This window comes from Stegostoma tigrinum, chromosome 16, assembly GCF_030684315.1.
Source record: "Stegostoma tigrinum isolate sSteTig4 chromosome 16, sSteTig4.hap1, whole genome shotgun sequence".
NCBI classification, from domain to species: Eukaryota; Metazoa; Chordata; class Chondrichthyes; order Orectolobiformes; family Stegostomatidae; genus Stegostoma; species Stegostoma tigrinum.
In genome coordinates, this window is record NC_081369.1 from 16,838,741 (window position 1) to 16,864,745 (window position 26,005).

The window sequence follows — 26,005 nt, forward strand, 5'->3', positions numbered from 1 at the left end:
GTGGAGAATGAAATTGCCCACTTAAGTGAAAGATGAGAAGTTATTTTTTCTCAGAATATTATAGAATCCCTACAGTGTGGCCATGGCCCGTTGAGTCCATACCCACCCTCCAAGGGGCACCCATCCAAACCCATCCCGGTAACTCTACATTTCCCATGGCTAATCCACCTAACTTGCGCATCCCTGGACACTACAGGCAATTTAGGATGGCCAATCCACCTACCCTACACATCTTTGGGCTGTAAAAGGAAACTGGAGCACCCAGTGAAAATCCACGCAGACACGGGGAGAATGTGCAAACTCCGCACAGACAGTTGCCTGACCCTGGAATTGAACCCGGGTCCCTACCACCATGAGGCAGCAGTGCTAACCAATGAGCCACTGTGCTGCCCCAAGGAATTTCCAAGAGGCAAATAATTCTGCAATATAAAAGCACTTTAAAATGAGAATACAAATAAATGTGTTGCTTGATTGTACTACTCTTTAGTTTTGAAACTGCACATGCCTGGATGAGAACTTTTCCAATAATCTAGGTTTCCAATAGTCTGGGTTTACCTTCTTTCTTGCATGGTACTTCATTGTGTTGCTTGACTCTCATATCCATGAATCTATGGAACTGTCTTCCCCAGAGAGCAATGGAGGCAGGTGATTGAAGCCTGAGTTGGATGATTCTTAACTAACACGGGAGCCGTAGGGTATCAGAGGTAGGTGAAGAGTAGAGTTGTAGCCGCAACCAACTCAACCATGATCTTATTGAATGGCAGAGTAGGCACGATTGGCTGATTGACCTACTCCACTCCTAATTCTTACGTTTGCTCAAAAAAAGTTAATCTTTCAGGATGGAAACATGGACAAGGTTAAATGTTTACTTTGAACAAATACAGAGGCAGGGAAAGAGGGGAGGAGAGGAATGGAATAAAGGAAACATCTGTCATTGGGGAGAGGACAGATGTGATAAAAATTAGAATTTTGAAGTTTTGATGATAGCAAAATTATTCCAATTACAGAGATAGCGATTATTGAAATTAAGAGCCTCTTTGAGTACTGCAAACAATGAGGAATTATATGAGTGTCTATTCTTCACTCTCCAACTATAATTTGTTGACAGCCAATCAGAAAGACAGTTAGAAATTGGTTCACTAACGTCCATTAGGGAAGGGAACTGCCACCCTTACTTGGTCTGGCCGACACAAAACTCCAGACCCACTGCAGTGTGACTCTTAACTGCCCACTAGGATGAGCAATAAATGCTAACCTGGCCAATGAGACCCTCAGCCCGTGAATGAATTAAAAAAAAGCTCAGGTTTTGAACTCTGACTCTGTTGAAAATAGCATGAAGGAGCTGGAATGGTTGGCTTCTTCCTCATTAATATTTTGCTGGCTTAATTTCTTTTTCACAATTATTAAAATGCTTGACAAGAGCCTGTGTTGAGATTTGTTATAGAACTGTTGTTAGGGAAACTGTTGGTGGGAACCATGTTTTTCTTTTTAAGATAATAAAATGTGAGGCTGGATGAACACAGCAGGCCAAGCAGCATCTCAGGAGCACAAAAGCTGACGTTTCGGGCCTAGACCCTTCATCAGAGAGGGGGATGGGGAGAGGGAACTGGAATAAATAGGGAGAGAGGGGGAGGCGGACCGAAGATGGAGAGTAAAGAAGATAGGTGGAGAGAGTATAGGTGGGGAGGTAGGGAGGGGATAGGTCAGTCCAGGGAAGACGGACAGGTCAAGGAGGTGCGATGAGGTTAGTAGGTAGATGGGGGTGCGGCTTGGGGTGGGAGGAAGGGATGGGTGAGAGGAAGAACCGGTTAGGGAGGCAGAGACAGGTTGGACTGGTTTTGGGATGCAGTGGGTGGGGGGGAAGAGCTGGGCTGGTTGTGTGGTGCAGTGGGGGGAGGGGACGAACTGGGCTGGTTTAGGGATGCAGTAGGGGAAGGGGAGATTTTGAAACTGGTGAAGTCCACATTGATACCATATGGCTGCAGGGTTCCCAGGCGGAATATGAGTTGCTGTTCCTGCAACCTTCGGGTGGCATCATTGTGGCAGTGCAGGAGGCCCATGATGGACATGTCATCTAGAGAATGGGAGGGGGAGTGGAAATGGTTTGCGACTGGGAGGTGCAGTTGTTTGTTGCGAACTGATCCCAACTGCATCCCAAAACCAGTCCAACCTGTCTCTGCCTCCCTAACCAGTTCTTCCTCTCACCCATCCCTTCCTCCCACCCCAAGCCGCACCCCCATCTACCTACTAACCTCATCCCACCTCCTTGACCTGTCCGTCTTCCCTGGACTGACCTATCCCCTCCCTACCTCCCCACCTATACTCTCTCCACCTATCTTCTTTACTCTCCATCTTCGGTCCGCCTCCCCCTCTCTCCCTATTTATTCCAGTTCCCTCACCCCATCCCCCTCTCTGATGAAGGGTCTAGGCCCGAAACGTCAGCTTTTGTGCTCCTGAGATGCTGCTTGGCCTGCTGTGTTCATCCAGCCTCACATTTTATTATCTTGGAATTCTCCAGCATCTGCAGTTCCCATTATCTCTGATGTTTTTCTTTTTTGTTTGTTTCAAGTAAATGTTTGAGGCAAATTTTCACCTTGAGTGATGTGATGTAACCAGATCCATGTTATATCTCTCCCTCGTGCAAGAAACAAATGGAATGCACAGAGAATTCTAATCTGTGACACCTAAATGCTGAGGAAATGTTAACGTTTGCAAAAAGCCAAAAGATTAGTCAAGTGTGTGATAAGAATTAAGTCCTAATATGGCCTGTTTGATAATTTCTCCCTCTACATACTGCACCCTCACTGTGCATTGTTTACTGATCAGATCTTATCCCACAATGGAGTAAGGTTAAGGAGGTAGGGCACATATGAAGTATCTCCTACAGTAAAGGGATTGAAACCATGCCGCTAGTGTTGTTCTGCATCAAACTCTCACAATCATGGTAACTGAGTTAATCACTTAGTAAACTTTAAACCGTGAGCTCCTCTGGTTGTTACCTTGTAACTAATGAGAAGCCAAACTGATACCTCCATGAGTGACTCACCCCTCATGCTATATTGTATAAAGTCAATGCCGTAGGCAAAAGGAATTTTGAATCTAGATTAGAATGAATATTACATTTATGCAAATATTTTATTAGGTCTGTTACACGTACAGAAATTATTGTGCCGTGGGAACTTTACAAAGGTGACATTCCCTTTGAGATATAACTTCAATTGTTTTGCCTTTGCTTTTCAATACCCTGCTTTTTTTTTAGGGCATTTTTAACAATCTGGCCAAGTAGGGTGGGGTCTTTTAAGTTCTAAGTGCAGAACCTCAGGAGATGGGACAGATACTAACTGAATATTTCATACGTGGAGAAAGTAATGGATACAAGAGAATTCAGGGAAATAAATATTGATATTTTGAAAACAGTTCACATGATAGAAGAGGAAGTGTTGGAGTCTTAGGAAACATAAAGGTGGATAAATCGCCAGGACCTGATCAGGTTTATCCCAGGATTCTGTGGGAAGTTAGTGAAGACATTTCAGGGCCCTTAGCAGAAATATTTGTATCATCTATAACCACAGGTGAGGTGCAGGAGGACCAGAGGGTGGCTAATGTTGTGCTTTTGTTTAAGAAAGGCTGTAAGGAGAAGCTTGAGAAGCCTTAATTCCTAGGTCTCTCTGTTCTACAGTACTACCCAGGGCTCTACCATTAATTAGTTGTTGGAGGTGATTCTGAAAAATAAGATTTACTTGCATTTGGAGAGGCAAGGAATGATTAAGGAAAGTCATCATAGCTTTGTGCGAGGGAAATCATGTCTCACAAACTTGATTGATATTTTTTGAGGAAGTAACCAAGAAATTTGATGAGGGCAGAGTGGTAGACATTGTTTACATGGACTTTAGTAAAGCCTTGGGAAAGTTTCTGCATGGTAGAATAATTATTAGTTAGATCACATGGGATTCAGGGAGAGCTTGCCAGTTGGATACAAAATTGGCTTTATGGTAGGAGACAGAGGGTGGTGGTGGAGAGTTGTTTTTCAGATTGGGGGCCTGTGACCAGCAGTGTTCCCCAGGGATGGGTGCTGGATCCACTTTTGTTTGTCATTTATATAAATGATTTGGATGAGAATATAGGAGGCATGGTTAATAAGTTTGTGGATGACACCAAAATTGGTGGTCAAGTGGATAGTGAAGAAGGTTATTTGAGATTACAAAGAGATCTTGATCAATTGGGTCAATGGGCTGAGGAGTGACGGATGGAGTTTAATTTGGAAAAATGCGAGGTATTACATTTTGGTAAAACAAAGAACAGGACTTATACAATTAGTGGTAGAGGCCCTGCTAGTGTTGTGGAACACAGAGACCTAGGGATTCAGGTACATAATTCTTTGAAATTTGTATCACAGGTAGACAGGGTGGTTATTCAGCATTTAGCACACTTGTTTTCATTGTTCAGACCTTTGAGTATAGGAGTTGGAGGTCATGTTGAGGTTGTACAGGTGAGGCCTCTTCTGGAGTACTAAGTGTAGTTCTGGTCATGTTACTATAGGAAGGATATTATTAAATTGGAGAGGGTATACTTAGATTTTCCAGGATGTTGCCGGGAATGGAGGGTTTGAGATGTAAACAATAGGCCGGATAGGCTTGGACTTTTTTCACTGGTGTGTAAGAGGATGCAGGCGACCTTATAAAATCATGAAGGGCATAGATAAGGTGAATATCAAGAATTTTTTTCCCTAGGGTGGGGGATTTCAAAACTGGGGGGCGTACTTTTAGGGTGAGATGAGTAAATTTTGAAAGGATATGAGGGGCAACATTTTTACTCCGAGAGTTATTAGTGTGTGGAATGAACTTTCAGAAGAAATTATGGATGCAGGTACAGTTGCAACATTTAAAAGACGTTTAGGTAAGTAAATGAATAAAAAAGGTTTGGAAGGTTATGTGCCAAATAAGAGGAGGCAATGGCCTGTTGGCATTATTGCTGGACTGTTAATTCAGAGACCCAGATAACATTCTGGAGACCTGGGTTCAAATCCCACCACGGTAGATGGTGGAATTTGAATTCAGTAAAATATCTGGAATTAAGAACCTAATGATAACCGCAAATCCATTGTTGATTGTCGATTGTTGGGGAAAAACCCACCTGGTTCACTAATGTCCTTCAGGGAAGGAAACCGCCATCCTTACCTGGTCTGAACTACATGTGATTCCAAACCCACAGCAATGTGGTTGACTGTGAACTGCCTCCTGGGAAATAAAATGCAGCCTGGCCAGCAATGCTGTCATCCCATGAATGAATAAAAAGATTGCAGGCAAATGGGTCTTGTTTAGTTTAGGAATATGGTTGGCGTGGCTAGTTGGACAAAAGGGTGTTTCCATGCTGTATGACTCTGTGTTCACATTTTCCTTGTTCAATGGTGCATAAAAATCATGATTGTTTAATTTGATGATTCAGGTATTTGAATGCAATTCCCAAATGCCTATTGGTGAATGGAATTATTAAACATGACCATCATTATGAGTTTCTTTGGCAGCTATCCAAAAATAACTTTAAGGGCCATTTTTTATTGTTATCTTAAAGGATTTAGAAGCCAGATAATGGAATTCAAGAGGGACTGTATTCCTTTCGTAAAAAGCTATCGCTGTGCAGACTTGGACAATAGTTCAAACAAAATATTTGTACCAATAAGCATAACTCTGAGTAAAGAATTAAGGAGTACCACCCTGTGAGGAACACAAAAAAGATCAGTCCTGCATTTACTGAGATGGTGCCATTTACTTTCAGGAAAAGGCACTCCCTTTGTTTTAGCAATCCCGAAATCAGCATCAGCATTTCAATTCCGATCGTGAAAATCAAAATTGTCGTAAGGGCTCCAATGCTGATGATGACGCTTTTGGTGTCATCTGATATTTTGGTATGAAGTCTAGTTATTTTACAAAAAACAACGAATGGGTCTTTTAACCCAATCAGACTCTGTTAGTGTTTGTCTCTATAAACAATCCCAGATGCTCACTCAGTTCCAATAACTTTGTCTAATTTAAGGGCTACCTAACTTGTGCAAACATGTCATTATGCCCCTCTGGAGCAGGTGGGACTTTAACCCAGCCCATCTATTCCAGAGATATGGACACAGCCACTGCTCGAGAGAGGCCCCAATCATCAGATTTCATTCTTCAATTCCAAGATTTAAATGGAATTGTTTGGAGTGGGAGCTGGGACATGATTTCGAATCTACATGAAGGCAGGACAATGTGACCTACATATTATTCCTCCAGAAATCCCCAGTTGAAATTTACTGAAAGTCAGGTGAAAACTTTAACACTGGGAGGAGGGAGTTGGTCTTATAGTGGCCTACAGTCACAGATGCTCATAGAAATGGGCAGGGACAGACATGGCTAACCAAGGTGCTGTTTGTGACACATCCCCACCCCTAACCCTAGAGCCCGATGCAGACACACCAGCAACACCACTGACCCGTACACACCATCCCCACCCCTGACCCAATCACACCAGCCCCAACCCGACCCATGCATAACACCCCCCTAGAGTCCTAAGTCTTGGTTGGAGGGCCCTGTTGTATTCCCCTGTACTGGGCCTTGGTCAGAGTCACTACCAGCAGGGGCTGTAGGGGAGAAGATCAAAAACTTGTTCGAGTACACTTTTGGAGGTAATCAATGTGCGGAGCATTAGTGCGGACAGCACCCCTGTTCAAGTAAACAAGGATTCTAAAGAATTAAAGTTTTCATGCAACCAGAGAGTCTATCTCCAACTTGTCAGTGAGTGACTGTTACATTCTGCCCAACATTGGCTTAATTATGTGCTTACAACTTCCTTTTTGATGAAATTTGTTATGAGCTGTCCGTGGAAAATTGTTGAGAAGGTCAGCAGCCAAATCTTTGCAAGCAATTTTCAATTTATCAAAAAGGCAAAAAGTAAAACCTAGCTTTAGAAACAACATTCACAAGAATTTATTTGCAGTTGAACTGCATCCATATAGGTTTTAGTTTTGTTTGTCTGGGAAATGATGTCTTCTAAAGCGCAATTTAGGGTAGGGTGCAAAGCTTTGACTGTCTCCTACCGCAAGAACATTTCGGACAGAAAGTTTCTGGACTCAAGTATATTTGAGGTTTAAGATGTTAAACATTGACAAATCTTTTCAACAGAGAGGGAGAGAACATCAGTCACTGGGTTCAGTTGGGAGAGGGGGAATTGTGTAACTATTTAAGAAAGATGGGACATCATTTGCCTTTCCTTTGGAATAAGTAAGTATATGCCATTTACACAGTCAAAAACAGGAAAATTTATGTCTTGTCCCTCTCCCTGTCTCTCACCCCACCCTCTTCCACCATTTCTTCAGTGTTCAAATGATTCTGCAAATACATGACAGCCTCTTAATACCTCAGCCAACTTTTTCATGTGTGTGCTTGCACACACAATGTTGGTGGCTGTTTTTGATCATGGTGAGCACCATAAGTCAACTGGAACTAGCTCTAATGTCCACACCCAAATCCATGAAACAGGCAAGGTTATAGGACAGATGAATTTCTCCTTTTGCCTAGCTCAATATACAGAGCATATTTATTCAGAAGCCATCACAGCCCAGGGAACAACAGATAATTCAGCAAAGATTGAGTCTTAGCCTAGAGCATTTACAGACTAGATTGCTTAGGAAATACATTCATTTTCCTTTCATCACCTTTTCATCTCTAACAAGTAGAAACAATTTACTTTCCATCAAAATGAATAGAGTCGCAGCCTGCTCTGTTTCTGAGCCACACAGTTTGGCAAAGTCTCAGTCAAGTTCAATTCTGTTATTTAATAGTTTAAGTATCAGTTATTTCCTAATTTTCGATTGTGAGATTAACATGAATATTTGTAGCAACCTGTTGAAGTTATATGTCACTCTGTATGGTTTTTTTTTAAGGGAGGTCACATGTCATCAGGAAAATTCATATTTGCATCAATGCCAAGTAGAACATCCTTCTCTGAAACATCTGTAACAAACCTCCTGTGAGTACAGTCATGTTGTCGATGTGTGTTTCTGTATTTCAGAGCTGGAGAATTCAATGCGTTTTCAATTTGTGTTTGAGAGTATGTTTTCTATTCTATAGTTGGCTATATAACAACAATTACATTTATTTGTCACCTTTAATGGAATAAAACATCCCAAAGAGTTTCACAGGAACATTCAAAAACAAAATATGAAACTGAGATCATAACATGATATTAGGTCAGGTAAGTAAAGGTGTAGTCAATAGCTGCTTTAAGGAGGTAGAGAGGTGAGGGGTATGGGAAAGGGCTTCCGTAGATCTTTGGCAGCTGAAAACATGGTCAACAATGGTAGAATGAGTGAAATTAGGAATATTCAGAAGCCAGAATTAGATAATCAGGACACCTTGGAGGTTTGTGGAACTAGAAGAGATTTACAGAGGTAGAGAGGGCAAACCCATGGTGCAAGCCAAGGCTTGGGGAGCAGAGTTAACCTCAAGCTTAAGGAGGACAGAATATGAGAGACCAGCCAGAAATGCATTGAAATAGTCAAAGGGGTAACAAAGGCATGAATGAGTGTTTAAGCAGAACTGAACCAGGGACAAAATCAAGTGACGTTATGGAAATAGACGGTCACAGTGTTAGCATGGTGATCAGCAGCTTATCTCAGAGTCAAATATAACGCCAAGGTTGTGAACAGCTTGATTACTGTCAGAATGTTGCCAAGGAGGAAAAAGGACATTGTTGCAGGTAAACTGAGCTTGGAACGCAGATCGAAAGCAATGCCTTCAGTCTTCCCAGTAGTTCAAAGGAGAAAATTTCTACTCATTCGCTAATCGTTATTGAATGAACAATCTTAACAAGTTAACAACAGTGGGATGGTGCTGAGGTTGAGCTGCATTCATCAATGCACACTATAAGTTTGGATGATGCCAAGGAGGCAGCACGTAGACGAGAAGTACAAGGGCGATAAGGATGGATCCTAGGGGATCCTAATAGAAGTATCAATGAAAGAGCAGGAAAAGCCACTGATTTTCTGGCTATGATAAGTTGGATATGGAACCAGGTAAGATGAATCTGCTCCAGCTCAAAATCAGTAAAGTAGTAGGATATTGGTGCAGCTAACCATGTCAAAGGGTGCAGACAGGTTGAGAAGGAAAAGAAAACATCATTTATCCTTGTTACAGTCACATAGAATGTCATTAATGACTTTGTTAAAGGCCGTTTCAGTATTGTGGCAAGAATGGAAACGTGATTGGCAAGATTTAAACATGGAATGTGGGGGAAAAGTGTTACAGATTTGGGACTGGAAAATATATTTCAAAGAGATGTGGAGAATAAAAGGAGGTCACTATGAAGATATACCTTCTTTTGGATGCTGGCTTGAGTGAAAGAGGGAGGGCAAGTATAAATATTTTCACTCATAGTGATAAAAAGCAATCAGATGCAATGTGGACATTACACAACTTTCCCCAATTGTAAAGTTAAACGTTAGCAATATTTGTTGACAAGACTAAATCTGCTTAATAGGTAGGAGACACAAGTATTTTCAAATATAATTATTATGTTGACAAATTATGGATAATCACAAGGTACATTAACATTCTTATGATATTGTCAAATTTTGATGACTGATTTTATTTTTAATATTCCATTTTGTACATTAGTCTTAACAGATGGTTTCTACAGTCATAACAAACATAAAAATGGGAACATTGGTTAATTATGTTTTTCCATCATATCTGTTTTTTTTATCTGAAGCTGTGTCTATGTGACGAGGGTTGGCTGCAAGTGACATTTTGCAAATTGATTTTGTGACTAGTTTCCATGATTTATTGAATCTTACAAATGCAAACAATATACTTACTGTCATCAGATTTTATTAACTATCCCCTATCTTGTAATGAACAAGCAACGGTTAAACTGCTTAATGTTTAGCCATTAATGAAATTGTGCGAGTCTTCCTCATGGTTTTATGTATGTTGACACAATATTAATCTTACAGTAATCAGCACCTTCCATGCATGATGTGAATTTTACCGCACAATCCACATCCGTGTTTTCCAAATTATAACCAGTAAGTTAGTGCCAGTCGGGGACATATCAAAAAGCAGTTTTCTGCTGCAGGTTTGTCTATGTTAATATTGAAATAACGCTCCGACCAGCTAATCAACATCAAAGGGCAAAATATTATAGCCATCATCTATCCCACTTTCTGACCTATTTCCCATAATTAAAATTACTTAATTACACATCCCTTAAATCTGACAATATAGTCTCAATGTAAAATTAAGCTAAAAAGAAAGTAGAAAAATCAGTGCAAATTTGGCATCAATATTAATGGCAGAATTTTGCCAGCTCTTGAGCAATGGCAAGCAATTTAGGACAATGCGATGTGAACTTAAAAATCTGATACTCCCCATCGAGGTAAGCATCTGACCTGTCCCTTAAAATTTAAACAGCCAGATAAGAATCTCAACTCTAACTTTATTTCCAAGCATTTGCAACACATATATAGCAAATCACACCTTACACTTACACACAGTTTGTGATTAGATTAGACTCCCTACAGTGTGGAAACAGGCCATTGGGCCCAACAAATCCACACTGCCCCTTGAAGCATCCCACCCAGACCCATCCCCCTATAACCACACACCCCTGAACACTATAGGCAATTTAGCATGGCCAACCCACCTAGCCTGCACATCTTTGGATTCTCTCATACTGGGGAGAAACAGGATGCTTCAAGCCCTGGAAGTCAGAACAATTACCAGGCAGATGTAGCTCACTGCTCCACTCTGGCTTAAGCTCCCTTCACAAACATCACATTGCACACATTATGGGCTGTGACCACCTCTAGCCTTTGTCCATGAAAAGTACCAGCCTCATCATAGCTGATCTCAGACTAACTCATATCACACTTCAGCACAGCACCACTGCAGTTTGGAGCTCACAGACACCTTCCACTGTAATACCCCTGCCAGTTCACTCTGCGCACAGGGTTACAAAAACATATCTCGTGTGCCTGCATTTTATGCCTGTTAGGTTGCTTTTTGCAGCCTTCACTGAATTTGCACTTGCTTGGATTTTCACAAAATCTCTGCCTTGCCTTGCCTCTCAACATATTGCTGCTTCAATGAAAACTTATGTGCTCTCAGCATCTCTGGCTGCATGTCTCATTTTAGTGTGGACAGAAAGCCAGACAGTTGTCATTGTTGCCAGTATTGAACTGTTTGTGGTGGGTGGGAGGGAGGTGGGTATGGCACCATGATACATCAGTGTCACACCTACAGCTTGCGCCAGCTGTCATACACTGCATGTGTTTCAACCAAATGGCCACAATATGAAAGTGAAAGGGGACCAATCTGTAATGGAGCGACAGAGGTATATAGTCAGTCTAGGGGTGGTGGTCTCTGGGGAGGGTTGGACATGTTTATATTATGAGGCTGGGTTTGGATGATAGTTGGACATTGGTTATCACCAATCCTTGACTGAGTGTGCACACCCTTGTTAAACACTCAGGTAAAACACTCATGAATAATCCTGAAGTCATACGCATAAGTGAAATGAGTGCAGGCAAGGACCTAGTACAAGGAGTTTGCATTATCTTCAATCTCAGTGAACTCCCCACTGAAGTGCTAAGTCTTGACTATAGCCATGAAAGTAAAGGTTGCAGGATTTCTGAGATTTGTTGCTATCTAGGATGCTTCTCAGAGATGAGCAATGCTTCACCATTATAAACATCATTCTAACATCACTGAGTTGTATGAACTGGCTGCTTACTTGTGATGCAGTATGCAGTTAACCAGCTAAAATGACAGTGGATCAGATAGAGAGTACATAAATCTTTACAGATATGAAAATCTACTAACACTGATGTGTCACCCATGCCACCTTTATGCCCTCAGGGTTTCTTTTTTTATCTTGTGCTATAACTACATCTAAGGGCAGTTTGGAGGACTTGATGATATTAAGAAAATTAGATTCTGGACATCAAGGAGAAAAGCCTAAGATAACACGGTGTAGAGCTGGATGCACACAGCAGGCCAGGCAGCATCAGACGAGCAGTAAAGCTGACGTTTTGGGTTTGGATGCTTCTTCAGAAATGGGGGAAGAGAAGGGGACTCTGAAATAAATAGACAGAGGGGGAGGCAGTGATAGAAGGTGGAGAAAAGACCAATTCCCATCCCAACTTCCTACCTACACTCACTTTTACTAGCTTCATCCCCGCCTCCTTGACCTGTCCGTCTTCTCTCCACCTATCTGCTCCACTATCCACCGTCTATCGCTGCCTCCCCCTCTATTTAATTCAGATCCACCTTCCCCTCCCCCATTTCTGAAGAAGCATCCAGACCTGAAATATTGTCTTTTCTCTACCTATCTGCTCCACTATCCACCTTCTATCACCGCTTGCCCCTCTCTCCCTATTTATTTCAGAACCGCTTTCCCCTCCCCATTCCTGAAGAAGGGTCCAGACCTGAAACGTCAGCTTTCCTGCTCCTCTGATGCTGCTTGGCCTGCTGTGTTCATCCAGCTCTACACCTTGTTATCTCAGACTCCAGAATCAGCAGTTCCTACTATCTCCAAGGAGAAAAGTCTGTTTTTCTTTTAATGTCTCAAGGGTTATTTGAGAATGTCACTAGTAAGTGGCAAAGGAACCCATTGCTACACATTTGCATTTCATTACTAGCTAATCTCACCTCATTTCTACGCAGGTTGCTATTTTTCCTAGTTACCAGCGAGAAACGAGATGGCACCAATTCCTGACTTGAAAGTCTGAATGGTTAACTGGCAACTGCAGCCCACTGTCACTTCCATTGAGCCTCCAATGTTAATTATTATACCACAACATCTCAGAGAACGCTCCATGGGCAGAGGCCACCTCCACTCTCTGTAACCAGAGGTCAGCATTGTCAAATTACCAACCTCACCATCATACTGCTTGATGCTGAAAACACTTCAGCACTTCACCAATGCACTTGTGAGCTCACCAATGCCTTACTTGCATGCAATGCTTACCAGCACTGATTAGTCATGAGGGTGGACATGTTTCTGTATGGCACCATGCTACATCAGTGTCACACCTACAGCACATGCCGGTAGTCAATAAAACAAACACGATGTATGGGCTTCAACCAAATGGCCATGTCTGAAAGTCATTTCTTATTTGCTTCTGGGTTTTGCTGGCTGAGAAGGTGGTGGTGAGCTGCCTTCTTGAGCCGCTGCAGTCCATGTGCTGCAGGTGGACCCACAATGCCCTTAGGGATGGAATTCCAGGATGTTGATCAAAGGGAGGTGGTCCTTATTTAAGTGAAGGTGTCTATGATGACCAAGGGGTGCCACCACACTCAGTAAAACCTTGTTCAATCTCAGTACAGGGGCTTGGCCATGATCAGTCTGATGTTTAGTACCTTCGGGGTCTGAGGATCTGAGGAGTGGGCCATTGTCAGTCACAAAGGTCATGTCTGATCAATTTGAGTATACAGGTAAGGCAATTGGGGAGCTGTCAGAACATCAGTCCAGGGATTGGACCATGGTCATTTTTGAGGGTTTGGGCAGTAGATGTTAAGGGTGGGGTTAACAGGTGTTGGTCCACTGGGGGAAGTGGGAAACTCAAGTGTTTGGTTTGGAGTCATTGTGCTGGGACAGATTAGGGGACAATGCCTGTGAAGAGAGGCAAATATAAGAGTCGGATCTAATAGTGTATGGGAGGGAAGGAGGTACTGTAGGAGGGAGGGTTTTCTCAAGTCACGATCACCCTGGCTTCAACTGGGGGACAGTGGATTGCAGTAGTGGGCATGACTATGTAGTAGGCCAGGAGCTGAGGAGGAAGTAGGGAATATTGATTGCCAAGTAAAGGGGTTGGGTTGGAAAGTTGTAAGCCACAATGCTGAGGGCATTGACCGGAAAAGTAACACAAAAGGGAACCTACAGGGTGGAGTTGGATTTGAGACTTTCTGGCGTAGCCTGGAACTCACTCTCAGGAGCATGATTTGGATACTGTTGCCACCATACTCTCAGTGGGATGAGCAAGTTTGTTTTGTTTTGTATGTGGGGGCTGCTCTTGTGGGTGTTGGGAAGACATAGGTGAAGAACCCACAGATACAAAGGCAGTCTCGAGGCCTAGAGTGGACTGACCTCACTGTCCTTTCCTCCGAATGAGCAAGGATCAGTACAGGTGCATCCTGGGGATGTCCCAAGACACTGTAACCAAACTGTGTCATCTCCTGAACCAGGGCTTTCACTCTGAAGAAGTCAGTGTCCATCCCATCCCAGAGGCTGAGAGTAACAACGACCCGTAATTTTGATGCTGTTGGCTGGTTCCAAGGAGCTACTGGAGAGTTGTGTAGGATCATAAAATTCTCAACCCAGAAATATACCAAGGGTGTTACAAATTCAGTTTTTGTAAAATCCTACTGATTCCATCCCTTTTCCTCATGGTGAGGTCAATGCTATAACCCAGGCAGTGGGATTTCCAACCATGCTGGTTCTTCCCAGGTGTAGGGCGCTATGAACTGTCTACATGTCTCATTGAGAGCATTGTGTTATAATGTTGCCTAACTCATTAAGAAGACCACTAGCCTTGCAGAGGGGCTGTGTTCCTGGCAGATTTGCAATGAGTATAAGGTAGCAGAGGATGACACATATTCTTACGGAACACCATCATGTGGCATTGCTGTGATTCCCCCAGAATGTGGACACTGCCCTGACCTGGGTGTCTATCTCTGACCAGGCTGCCAGGCTTTGGTGTCCTCCAGCATTGATCCTGAGGGAAGAGGGCCATCCTCCCATCTGCAATCCCATGGTGGGGGAAGGGGGGATGGTGACTTGCTGCTATTTCTGAGCCACCTCCTCTGGAAAGGCACTGTAACAACACTCTTGGAATGGCTGTTCCTGGAGTGGTGTGCAACTTGGGTTTAACTGTGGCATCCATGCAGTAGGTCGCAACCACAGTGACCACTTGCCCCTCTGCTATGGTACAATTGAACGTGAAAGGTGCATAGAGTCCAAGCACAGAATTAATGAGGTAAGCAGCAGAAGATTGTGCGGGGAACATCTCCATGGGATCTGGTGGGAAACCCTTCCTGATCCTCCCCAGAAATAACACAGACATAAAAATGGGAAAATTCTGCCCAAGGTTTTTGGGTCTTAATGTCCCCTTGATATTTTGTTCTATTTGTAGATTTCAGTCTCATATTGATTTAAAGCAGCCAGCCAATTTTTGGAGTTTGCTTAAGATGTGTTAGTAAATTGCTTGAATCTCAGAAATATGGGCCAGGATTTTCTAATGGCAGTTGCACACAGGAACCCTGCAGAATTCCTGATCTCTCCCCCGGGAGCCTGTTAGACTGCTTGTGGCTCACAACAGGCTCCTCTGTTTTGACTGATGCCCACTTCCTGGCAGTAAATCGATCATTATCCATCAGCACTGTGGCCAGTTAACTGCTACAGTGTTGCATTAGCAACTGGGCTAATTAAAAATAAAGACATTGAATTGGAGAGGAGAGATAATGGGAACTGCAGATGCTGGAGAATTCCAAGATAATAAAATGTGAGGCTGGATGAACACAGCAGGCCAAGCAGCATCTGTGCTCCTGAGATGCTGCTTGGCCTGCTGTGTTCATCCAGCCTCACATTTTATTACATTGAATTGTATAATTGTGACTGTTCCTTGTGTATGTATGTCAGGAGGGAGAGTGGAAGTGCCGTGTGTCTAGATTTACAAGTGATTGACACTGTGAGGAGTGGCAGAGATCGGGAAGACACAGTGATGCACCATGTCTTAAGAGAGAACCTGTACAAGCCAAGGAGAAGGGTAAGAACTCCTACACCCATATATAGATTCTAAGAAATAGCAGTGGGACATATATCACTCAGTGCCTGGATTAATAAATGTAGTGGTGATAAACTAGATAGAACAGAAATATTTTGGGTTTGATCTGTAGTCTGTGAGCTGATGTCTCTTGATGATGACGAGGGTATCATAGTTGGCCTGGTTGTCTCAAGACTGAAGAAAGAACTAATAACATGACTTTTTCTTATACTTCCTGTAGGTCCTGCTTAGCATGAATTATGAGGGAATTGTTTTCCATTGTGCATTGAAGCACACGTGGCCAGAACTTTATCGATGCGGCAGAGACCCCAGTACTACAGCCTGGGGTAGTCCTGCTGCAGACGTTTCTGGGGTTCCTAGCTATGCCTTGTGTTATGGGGCAAATATTGAGCAATCAGTGCAGACCCTGACCCTTCAAAGGCCAGATGCCAGCCCCTATGGGCTGTGAACCAATTGGAGGGCCAGAAACTCTGCAGCGCTGCTGGGGGCAGTGGTCACTCCTGGGACAGCTGTTAGGAGAGAGGACACCCTGGGAGCAGGCCATCTTTGCAACTGAAAACTAAGATTTGGAGTTGCCCGGTGTCAGCTAGGGAAGTGAGAGCAGGGGGTGGCCATTGCTGCTTCATGGGACACAGAGTGCCTGATTCAGAGGGCCTATCCCTCACAGCGCACAGGGAGGTGACTAGTGTTCACTAAGCCATCTTCCAAGGGATCCACCCACTGCTAATAAAATGTCTACAGCAGCAGAAAGAGGCCTTAGAAGGCCAGATAAATGGCTCACTTGGCTGTCCTCCATCTATCGTGGTGCTGGAAACATTCCAGCCTTAAATACCAATTACCAAATACCAATTAATTGCCATTTTACAGGACCCCAACACCTCCGAGTCCTTCCTTAGAGGGGTAAAATCCAGCCTGCTGCAACTCAGTACATGTTTGCACATGTATTAATTCAAAGGCATTGCAGAGAATGTCATAACTGATTGAGCTTAAGACAGAAAGTCTATACTCTGCAGATAATGACGCTGTCTGATCTGTAAATGATTTCGGTTTGAATTTCTTGCCCCTTTTACTTTTACCCCTTGTTGTCCATTCACTTTTAACTGAGAGACTGCTGCTGAGGCTTCCCAACCCCTTTAGAAAAGGCCAGAAAACTGACCATTCCATCAGGATTCCCTTCTCCCAATAATGGGGAAATACTTCCTCCTTCCCTCAGTTACTCCATGAATTGGGACTGAGAACAATCTTTTGGGAATCTTGGGCTAGACAGTCATGTGGATGTCCATAGCCTACATCAGCACACTTTTTTTTCAAGCTTAGACTGAAAGAGCAAAGCAAATATGAATCATGTGAACCCAGGGTCTAATAAGAAATCACACATGCTAAATCAATTAATATACAGTAAAGAATGAGATTCTGTACTATGAATACACATTGATGCTTAATAACTTTCTGTTCCTGGCATCTTCAATGTATGCTTGTTGTTTTTATTGTCATTAATAATGGCTCCGTGATTTTCCAGTATCAGGGAAATTATAGCCGGCACTTCATTGCACAAGGTGAACAAGAAAGGCAAGAAAGGGAGGTTTTCCAGCGAAACATGAGAAGTCGCCTTGAATCATTTAAATCCACTAAACATAATGTATATTCTTCAAAGAATAAATGCAGGCATAAGAAAGAGCACAAGTGTCAGAAAAGGGTAAGTTCCCATTCAATTGTACATACCTGGGATTACATTTTAAAACGCTGAAACTTTCTCAGGGAAAGAAAATGTTCTCCAGAGTTGTTGCTACAGGAAAAATAATCTACATGAAAAGAAATTAAAGTAAGGTTTACTATATAATTTTCCCTCCCTTCGAGCATATTTTCTTTCATTTTAATGAGTGATAAGCTGAAACATGCATAACAGTGGAATGCTCCATCTTGATGAATATAAAAGACACATAAACCCTTTTATTCTACATTTCGCAATGGTTCAGTTTAATACAGGATAATTTGCTCATGCAATTTTTTTTCTGAACTATTTAATGAAAGTCTCTATCTTGAGATGTCACGTGAAAATCAGCACTGATTAAATCATGTCCTTCATTGTCATTTATCAAGTAAGCTGTATTCCTGCTCCAGTGATGTACCAGTAACAGCGAAAATTAGTGATTGCAATGTTAACCTGCAGTCTACAAAAGACTTATCAGTTGTTGTTTGAATGCATATTGTTTTGATTGAATGAATTTTTCTTATGATCCCAAGAATGATCTCAACTAGCAAACCTTGTTTTCAAGATCAAAGAAGCCACTAGGTACTTTTGACAGTGAGGATAAACTCACAGGAATTAGTTAACATTTTCATTCTGTTTACTTTTAGTCAAGGTCTCTGAGCTGAGGCTGTGAAAGTAGGGGCAGAAAAAAGGAAATACTGGAGCTGCACAATAGATCAGGCTGAAGCTGAGAGAAAATGATTTAATTCTATAAACTGAGGTCAACTTTGTCAAGATATCTGATTGCCCTGTTGTAGGAAGGATATTATTAAATTGGAGAGCGTTCAGAAAAGATTTACCAGGATATTGCTAGGAATGGAGGCTTTGAGATTTAAAAATAGACTGGAAAGGCTGGGACTTTTTACACCAGAGTGTAGGAGATTGAGGGGTGACCATGTAGAGGTGTATAAAATCATGAAGGGCATAGATGAGGTGAATGACAAGGGTCTTTTCCCTAAGATGGGTGTTCAAAACTAGAGGGCATATTTTTAAGGTGAAAGGAGAGAGATTTAAAAAGGACATGAGGGGCAACTTTTTTTACAGAGTGGTTTGTGTGTGGAATGAACTGCCAAAGGAAGTGGTGGATGCAGGAATGATTATAAAATTTAAAAGACATTTGGATAAGTACCTTAATAGGGAAGGTCTGGATACAGGCCCAGCGCAGGCAAGTTGGGGCTAGTTTAGCTTGGGAACACGGTCAGCATGGACTTGTTTGACTGAAGGGTCTGTTTCTGTGCTGAATGGCTCTATGACTATGACTTTAATGGAGGGTGAAATTGTGAGGCTAGAAAACCAGCGTTGCACACAACCTTGTCAATTTTCCAATGTGTTAATTCAGTCAAAACTGTGCCAAGGTTTTATTTCTCATGAAGTTAGTTAAGATTTGGGCAATTGCCTCTTTTGGTTTTGAATTGTAATGCTTTGCATTCAGCCTGTCTTCTGAATTTTGTGCCTGGTATAAGTCAGGTGTTCTTCAGTTTTGTGAGTGGTGTGTTCTTAAAGACTGTGATGACTCTGTACTGGAGGCACTTAGAAAGGATATAGGTTCAATAAGGGGTTCCTGCAGTACCCTATTAATCCAGCCACTCTACTCCTCCTCTGTTACCCCTTAAATTCACTTCACGTAATCATGTTTCACTCTAAGTAATGAAACATCACCTTGAAATCCGTTTCTTACAAGAACAGACTAGTAAGCATAGATGCTGATTTAAAGAAATGAGTAGACTCTGCTCTTGGTTTCTGAGTACTATCTTCCCGATACTGCTCTGACACTTGATAGCACTACGGAGGACAGGGCGGCCATCAGTACAGACCCTGAGGTGGAGGAGCGAACCAGGGAACAGGCTAACACACACTCTCTCTCTCACATACACACACACACATAATGCACTCACACATGCACACACTGACGCAAGGTCACTGACGCAAGGTCTCTCATGCACATAAACTCATGCACATTCATAAACAAACACTCATGCTCACACAAACTCTCTCACACACATGAACACATGCACACACACTCACACAAATGCAAACAGACACACACAAACACACTCTCACATTAGCATTCATGCGCACACAAACGCACACACAAATGCACTCGCACAGAAACATAAATAAAATCACATTCACATTAACAAACACGCTCATACAAACTCTAATACACACACAGACACAAACACACATAAATAAACTGACATTCACATAAACAAATACATGCTCACACAAAGTCTCGTGCACACGCAGATGCGTGCGCGCACACACACAAACACACACACACACACACACACACACACACACACACACACACACGCGCATTCATAAATAAACTCACATAAACAAACACACACACACATACCTGCCTATATTGGTTTAACAGTCAGTTGGGCTCAATTCATTACATCCCATCTGAAGTTGAAATAACTGCAGCCCAGGCAGGAAGTGGCCGTGGCCCTTCTGTGGTCTTTAACTGACCAGCTAAGAACTTCAATAGCTGGCTCGGCTTCTGCCTTCCCACTCACAGAGTGGAAGGGGGAACATGGCAAATTCTAATCCCTCACCATTCCATATAATTAAGCTTCTTTGCCACCTCCAATTTTGAAAAATTCCACCCAATTATTTTATTAGCAAAATTTGTTGTGGTGTGGCTGTTTTCCTCCTTAATGCTGAACTAATGCAGAATTTTATGTGATTTCTAACAGAGAAATGTTGAAGGTACAAATGGTCAAGTACCTAATAATAAATTACTGCGAAATGTCAGCTGGCATGACACAGGTAGGTGTGTAATTGATCTCATTCTATTACGATTTTAAAAAACAATCTTTCATTTCTCACAGTCTTTCCTGTGCAATTTCCTGCATTTCCTAAAGATATTGCACATTGGAGCATTTTTCTTAAACTGCTTGCCCTGAGATCAGTGCTTCATTCATTCGCTTTATATAGCTGGAGCAGATACATTGGCAGATGGCCGATATAGTTCAATACATCCACTCATACTATTGCAGTTAGGAGCCAATAGAGAGAATGTTTTAGGGCTTTTTTCCCATGGAAAATATGCTCAACTTAAAATATTTATTCCAATGTGCCATTTAGAAAAGATTTTATGGAGAGAAGCCCAGGACTATCTCTCTAGTAGCAGCCTTTTAGATATATTATGGAAGATTAGTTGGATTTAGTTCAGTCTACTGTTATCCAAAACAGAAACACTCATGCTCACACAAACTCTCTCACACACATGAACACATGCACACACACTCACACAAATGCAAACAGACACACACAGAAAACCTAGCAGATAGTTGAACTCCACATTAACCCAAAACAGAAACAGAAGTTGCAGTAAAAACAGCAGGTCTGGCAGCATCTGTGGAGACAAAGCAGTGCTAACATTTCAGGTCTAGTGACCCTTCTTCAGAGCTCATTGTAGCTAGGAAAAGTTTGGATATATATGCTGAAGATGGCCAAGGGAGGACAGATGGAGTACACAATAGGTGGAGATGGAGCCCAGAGAGAGAGAGAGTACAACAATTGGGTCCACAAAGGAATGTGTAAATATCAGCATGGGAGAATCAGTAACTGTTAATGGGTAGCATTAATGGTTGGCATTCAGTTGTTGTGGTTGCAGCCCATGTCTATTTGAGAAGACCTTGTGTGTGGGGTTTGGGGTGAAGACACCGGAGGAGGTGCTAAGGTCCTAAAATGATCATATTGAGTCCTGAAGGCTGTAGGATCCCCAAGCGGAAAATGAGGTGCTATGTTTCCAGCTTGCGCTGAGTTTACAAGATCGTTGTAGCAAGCCCGAGACAGAGATATTGGCCAGTGAACACAGTGGTGAGTTGAAGTGGCAGGCAACAGGTGACACTGGGTCATTTTTGTAGACAGAATGTAGGTGTCCTGCAAAGCAGTCATCCATTCTGTGTTTCGCCTCCCCAGTGTACAGGAGACCACATTGTGAGCCTTTTGTTCTCTGGGAAATGTTGAGATTGAATCTATGATTTCACACTTGAAGTTTCTTGAAACTCAATGATTACCTGTCTTTAGTTTGCAATGTTTAGAAGTCTGAAGAGCTGCTAAAACTTATCTTCTGAAAGATTTATCAGATTAAATTGACTTTTCTCCCAGTCAGGAAGATTGATGCTTCTTTATATCTTCAACTGTACGGACAATGCCTTCCCTTTATTGTTAACAGGAGAATATGCAGTAAGACATCTTAATTTCCAATTTACAAGTCATTTATGCTTAGCAAGTTGTGTTTTTTTAATAGTATTCCAATTGTTAGAGATATAGAGATACTTTATAACATTATTCAACAATCGAAAAATACTGTTTTCTGCACCTAGAGTTAAATTGTCTCAAATCTGAAGCAAATGACTAAGGTAATGTCAGGGACACTAATAGCTTGACTGCACAAGTGTCACTTACTTTTATGTATGTGATTGTTGCCTTCAGTTTTGTAAATGTGAAAAGGTCACAGGCAACAATCAATGAAGGTTATATTTGACAGTAACTGGCACATACATTGGCTTCATTTAACTAGTTACTCTGGTTGCATGTTTCATGTTTCTGAATATACTTACCATGTAAGTAGATGCTCTCTTTCAGCCACAACTTGCTGTACTTGCATTAATAGTCAGGTTGTATTTTGCACAACACAAATGCAGCTTTTACACACAGTACCTTATAATTGGGCATAAGGATTCAGGCAGGCACTATAGGCTGCAATGATACACAATACCGAGCAGAATTGGCATGGCAAATGGTGAGAAAAAAATGAAATTTCCAATGAAACAAATGAAGTCGGAAGCTGATTTCAAGTCAAAATTCCTGACATTTGCTCACGTCAAATAATTGCACTGCAATGTGGAAATTCAGTGCTAACAAAAATCTGATACAAGAATTGAAGAAGAACTAGCCCTGATAGATGCTGAAGGTCAAATGAGTCATGAGACCAGAGCCAATCATGAGCCTGATCTTAGGACGTATATATCAGAATGTGTACACAAAAGTTGTAATAATTGCTTCAATATCACCAGAAATACAAATCACTAATTATGCTTATATGGGCCATATTTAACTATGAGATTTCATAGCAATAGTTAGGTGCTTTGGTTGCTTAAAGGAATGAAAACAGAATTGCCGCAGGAAACCAAGATTGCTCAGAGACTATCAAAAGACCAAAATGACTAGTTTCCAGCAATTCATCATCAGACTGTTGGAAGACAAGGAGTACACATTGTGTTACGTTGGCAACGTGTATAAAATGGAGATGAGTTCAATATGCCCAGCAGCTAAGCTGTGGATGGAAAAGGTTCAACATAGTTCTAGTGGAAATCATAGGACATAATAAGACAGGATTTATGCTGACATTAGCCTGTTTGGCTGACAGACTGAAAATGAAGCTTATTTTAATTTTCAAATGTAAAACCAAGCTGAAAATCAAGGTCTCTGGAAGAGATATTCAATGCATCCACAACAAAGGTTGGATTGATAAGGATGGAGTGAAATTATGAATCTATAATGTGTGGATTAGACATCCTGGCGACCTGTGTAAAATTGAAACTTATTAATCTGAAATATTTTAGAATTCCACTTAACTATTGAGACCTGGGAAGAAATAATACCCACACATTAGTTGTCTGAGAAGGTCTATTGTCTGCTGTTCAATCTTTGGATATGTACTTTAACTAGCCATTCAACTGTTGTGTTCATGCTGAACGGAATAAATGGATGTCTGACAGAGAAAAAAAATCTTCTCTAAGGGTGGTAAAATATGTGTTGTCTCACTTGCTGTTATGTATGATTTCATCACCAAATCATGGGGTAATTTTAGCGCACAAACTGGCATCAATCGCATCATTCAAAGTTGTAGATGATCAAGTTCAGTGGATGGAGAAGAAAATGTTTTATTATAGAAGGATTATTTTGAAACCAGTAGCATCAAATATGACCTAGAATGATTCTTTACAATGGTGTCAATGCCAAAGCAGCTCTGAGGTAATTCAATGAACTGATTGCATCAGATTTTAAGGACAATGAAATTGACACATTTTAACATTTTGGGTCTGATTACTGTTCCTCCATTCTGAGGAATTTTAAAAATGCTTTCCTTGTGACTAAAGGTCATAATTTATTTATGCAGTAAACCATGTGTCATTAATTTATCATGAATTGCCAGTGTTTTTCACATCTCAAAATGTGAAATTTAAGTTGTTCCAAATTGGAACATTTTTAGAATATATCAAAAGTTGACTTATGCACTGTCATCTACTCTACCCCTTAGCCTTCTTACAAACAAGTAGAGTTTTCCATATATTCCAAAGGCACAGATTTAGACATTTCAGTGATATGAATTGGGTGCACATAAATTGATGTTGTAGACTTTAAGAAAAATCATATAAGAGATGAGCGCGTTGCTGGCTAGGCCAACATTTATTGCCTATCACTAATTGCCCTTCAGAAGTGTTCAGCTGCCATCAGTGACGTATAAATATACCCAAAGTACTATTACGGAGGGAGTTCCAGGAATGTGACCTAGTAACGATGAAGGAAGAATATTACATTTACAATACATGATAATCTACAGTTTTCTGTTTTGAAACTTAATTCAGTCTTCTGAGGAATCTTCTGCAAAGTTTCTTCTTGCCCTTCTCAGAGGTGAACATGCATAACTTCAGAATATCTAGCCTGTTAATGAATTTCCACGACATTATTTTTCCAACTTTAATAATGTCTCTATGTATACATTTGTAATGTTTATTATCTTCCTAGCTAAATACTAAATATTAGTTCAGTTATAGTTAAAAGAATTAATTAACTTAGTTGGTTCACACGGTTTAATAGACCCATTATATTGTAGGGGGAAGAATTTAGATGCAATCTCCAGCTGTATTTGAAGAGATAGAGTTTTGTTTTCTTCACAATCTAATGAGAGCATATCTTCCTCTCTCCTGCATTGGACCTAAGCGGAAAGGAGAGGAGGGATTCATTGAAAACTGTGACCACATTTTCAGGTTTCTGTGGCAGGGTGAGAGGGAGTCTGAGAATTTACAGCTAGACACACCAGCACAGGTAGTAGGAGGCATCATCTGCCTTCCTGCTTCATTGTTTCCCTTAGCATTAGAAAGTCACCAATCTTTGAGGGCAATTTGGGAGAAGATAGCTGTGCAGGCATCCAGAGTCTCTCTTTCTCTCTTTATTGGGAATATCAGAGGAAGGCAGGCAGAAAAACCTTGAAGGCCACAAAATGATAGGTCCTTCTTTTTCAGGGACAATGAGAGGTAATCCTTTGGCTGCTATATCCAGAAGGGATCTCAAACTGTCAGCCATTGCTAGTGATGTGGTTTCCTCAGCTGTGGGTCGCCTGACCAGCACCCAGCTGCAGAAGGAACAGGAGCTTGCTCCTTACGTCTTGATTGTCTACTTTCAGACAAAATGTATGCGAAGATGCTGGAAAAGTAAAGCTAGTTTTAATAGTGTTTTTTTTAACTTTTCATATCACCTTTTAAATACAGTTTAGATGAGGAATGTTTCTTTATTAGTTGATTCATCAAGAAGGATCATACAATCCATCCGCTGTTCAATCAAGTTGTTCATTAAGTAACAGCAGAGACTTTGCCACTACTTATTCATTCCACAGAGTGTTGTTCACTCTCTGTGGAATAAACTCCTAACTGTACTGAATTTGCCTTTTACTAGTTTTAATCCATGCTGTCTATTTTGACATATTTGACATGTCACATTGTATTTCACTTTGATTTCGGATTGCAGTGACAGGCTATAACTAAACTTATTCACCTGTCAGAAAAAGGTTACTGGGAACAAATTTATTGCCAGTAGGCAACATTTCTATATTTCATTTATAAAACCTGTGATATTTTGACAACTTGAATTTGCAGTGACAACTATTCAATTGTTGATTAAGCTTGCTGGAGGATATGGTGAAATAAATGCCAATCACTCAAATTGTTGCTTATGTGGCAGCTTTCCTCAGGCATAGAGATGTTAAAAAAAATCCAAGGTTGCACAAGGTGATGTTAGGAGATGACAGAATGAAGATTCTCGAGTATGGCCTCTTCAATTTTGTTGCGGTATTCAATTCAAAACGTGTTGATTATCAGTAAAAAAAAATTTTGATATATGGAGTTCTAAATTCCTCTAATATAAGATAAAATTAATACAAAGAAGAGAGCTGTAGGTAGCATTAAGGAAAGAGACCCAACTGTGTTCTGGAATGCTTCAGTAGACGTGGTATGAGGACGCAGCAAGTGAATAAAAGGTTCTGTAAAAAGAGCAGAGTTGATCCAGAAATGAGAGGAAAATGTTCTCCTTTCATGTTCAAATCAGCAAAAGGAAAGAATATTATTCTTTTTCCCAAAACTCCTACTTCCTAATAGGCACAGAAAAGCACAGGGTTATAGTTTCAATAGCTGACTAAGAAGATA

General features: G+C 41.3%; 1 protein-coding gene across 3 annotated transcripts in view; it reads left to right on the forward strand.

Annotated features, from left to right (window-relative positions):
• slc9a5 (solute carrier family 9 member A5) overlaps positions 1 to 26,005 on the forward strand; it is a 223,689-nt gene that overhangs the window by 185,175 nt on the left and 12,509 nt on the right. For all 3 annotated transcript variants that reach the window (XM_048547227.2, XM_048547228.2, XM_048547229.2), the window contains exons 11-14: positions 7,916 to 8,001; positions 15,670 to 15,796; positions 17,334 to 17,510; positions 20,267 to 20,339. In XM_048547227.2, coding sequence (XP_048403184.2) covers positions 7,916 to 8,001; positions 15,670 to 15,796; positions 17,334 to 17,510; positions 20,267 to 20,339 — 463 coding nt within the window. The remainder of the gene's footprint in view (positions 1 to 7,915; positions 8,002 to 15,669; positions 15,797 to 17,333; positions 17,511 to 20,266; positions 20,340 to 26,005) is intronic.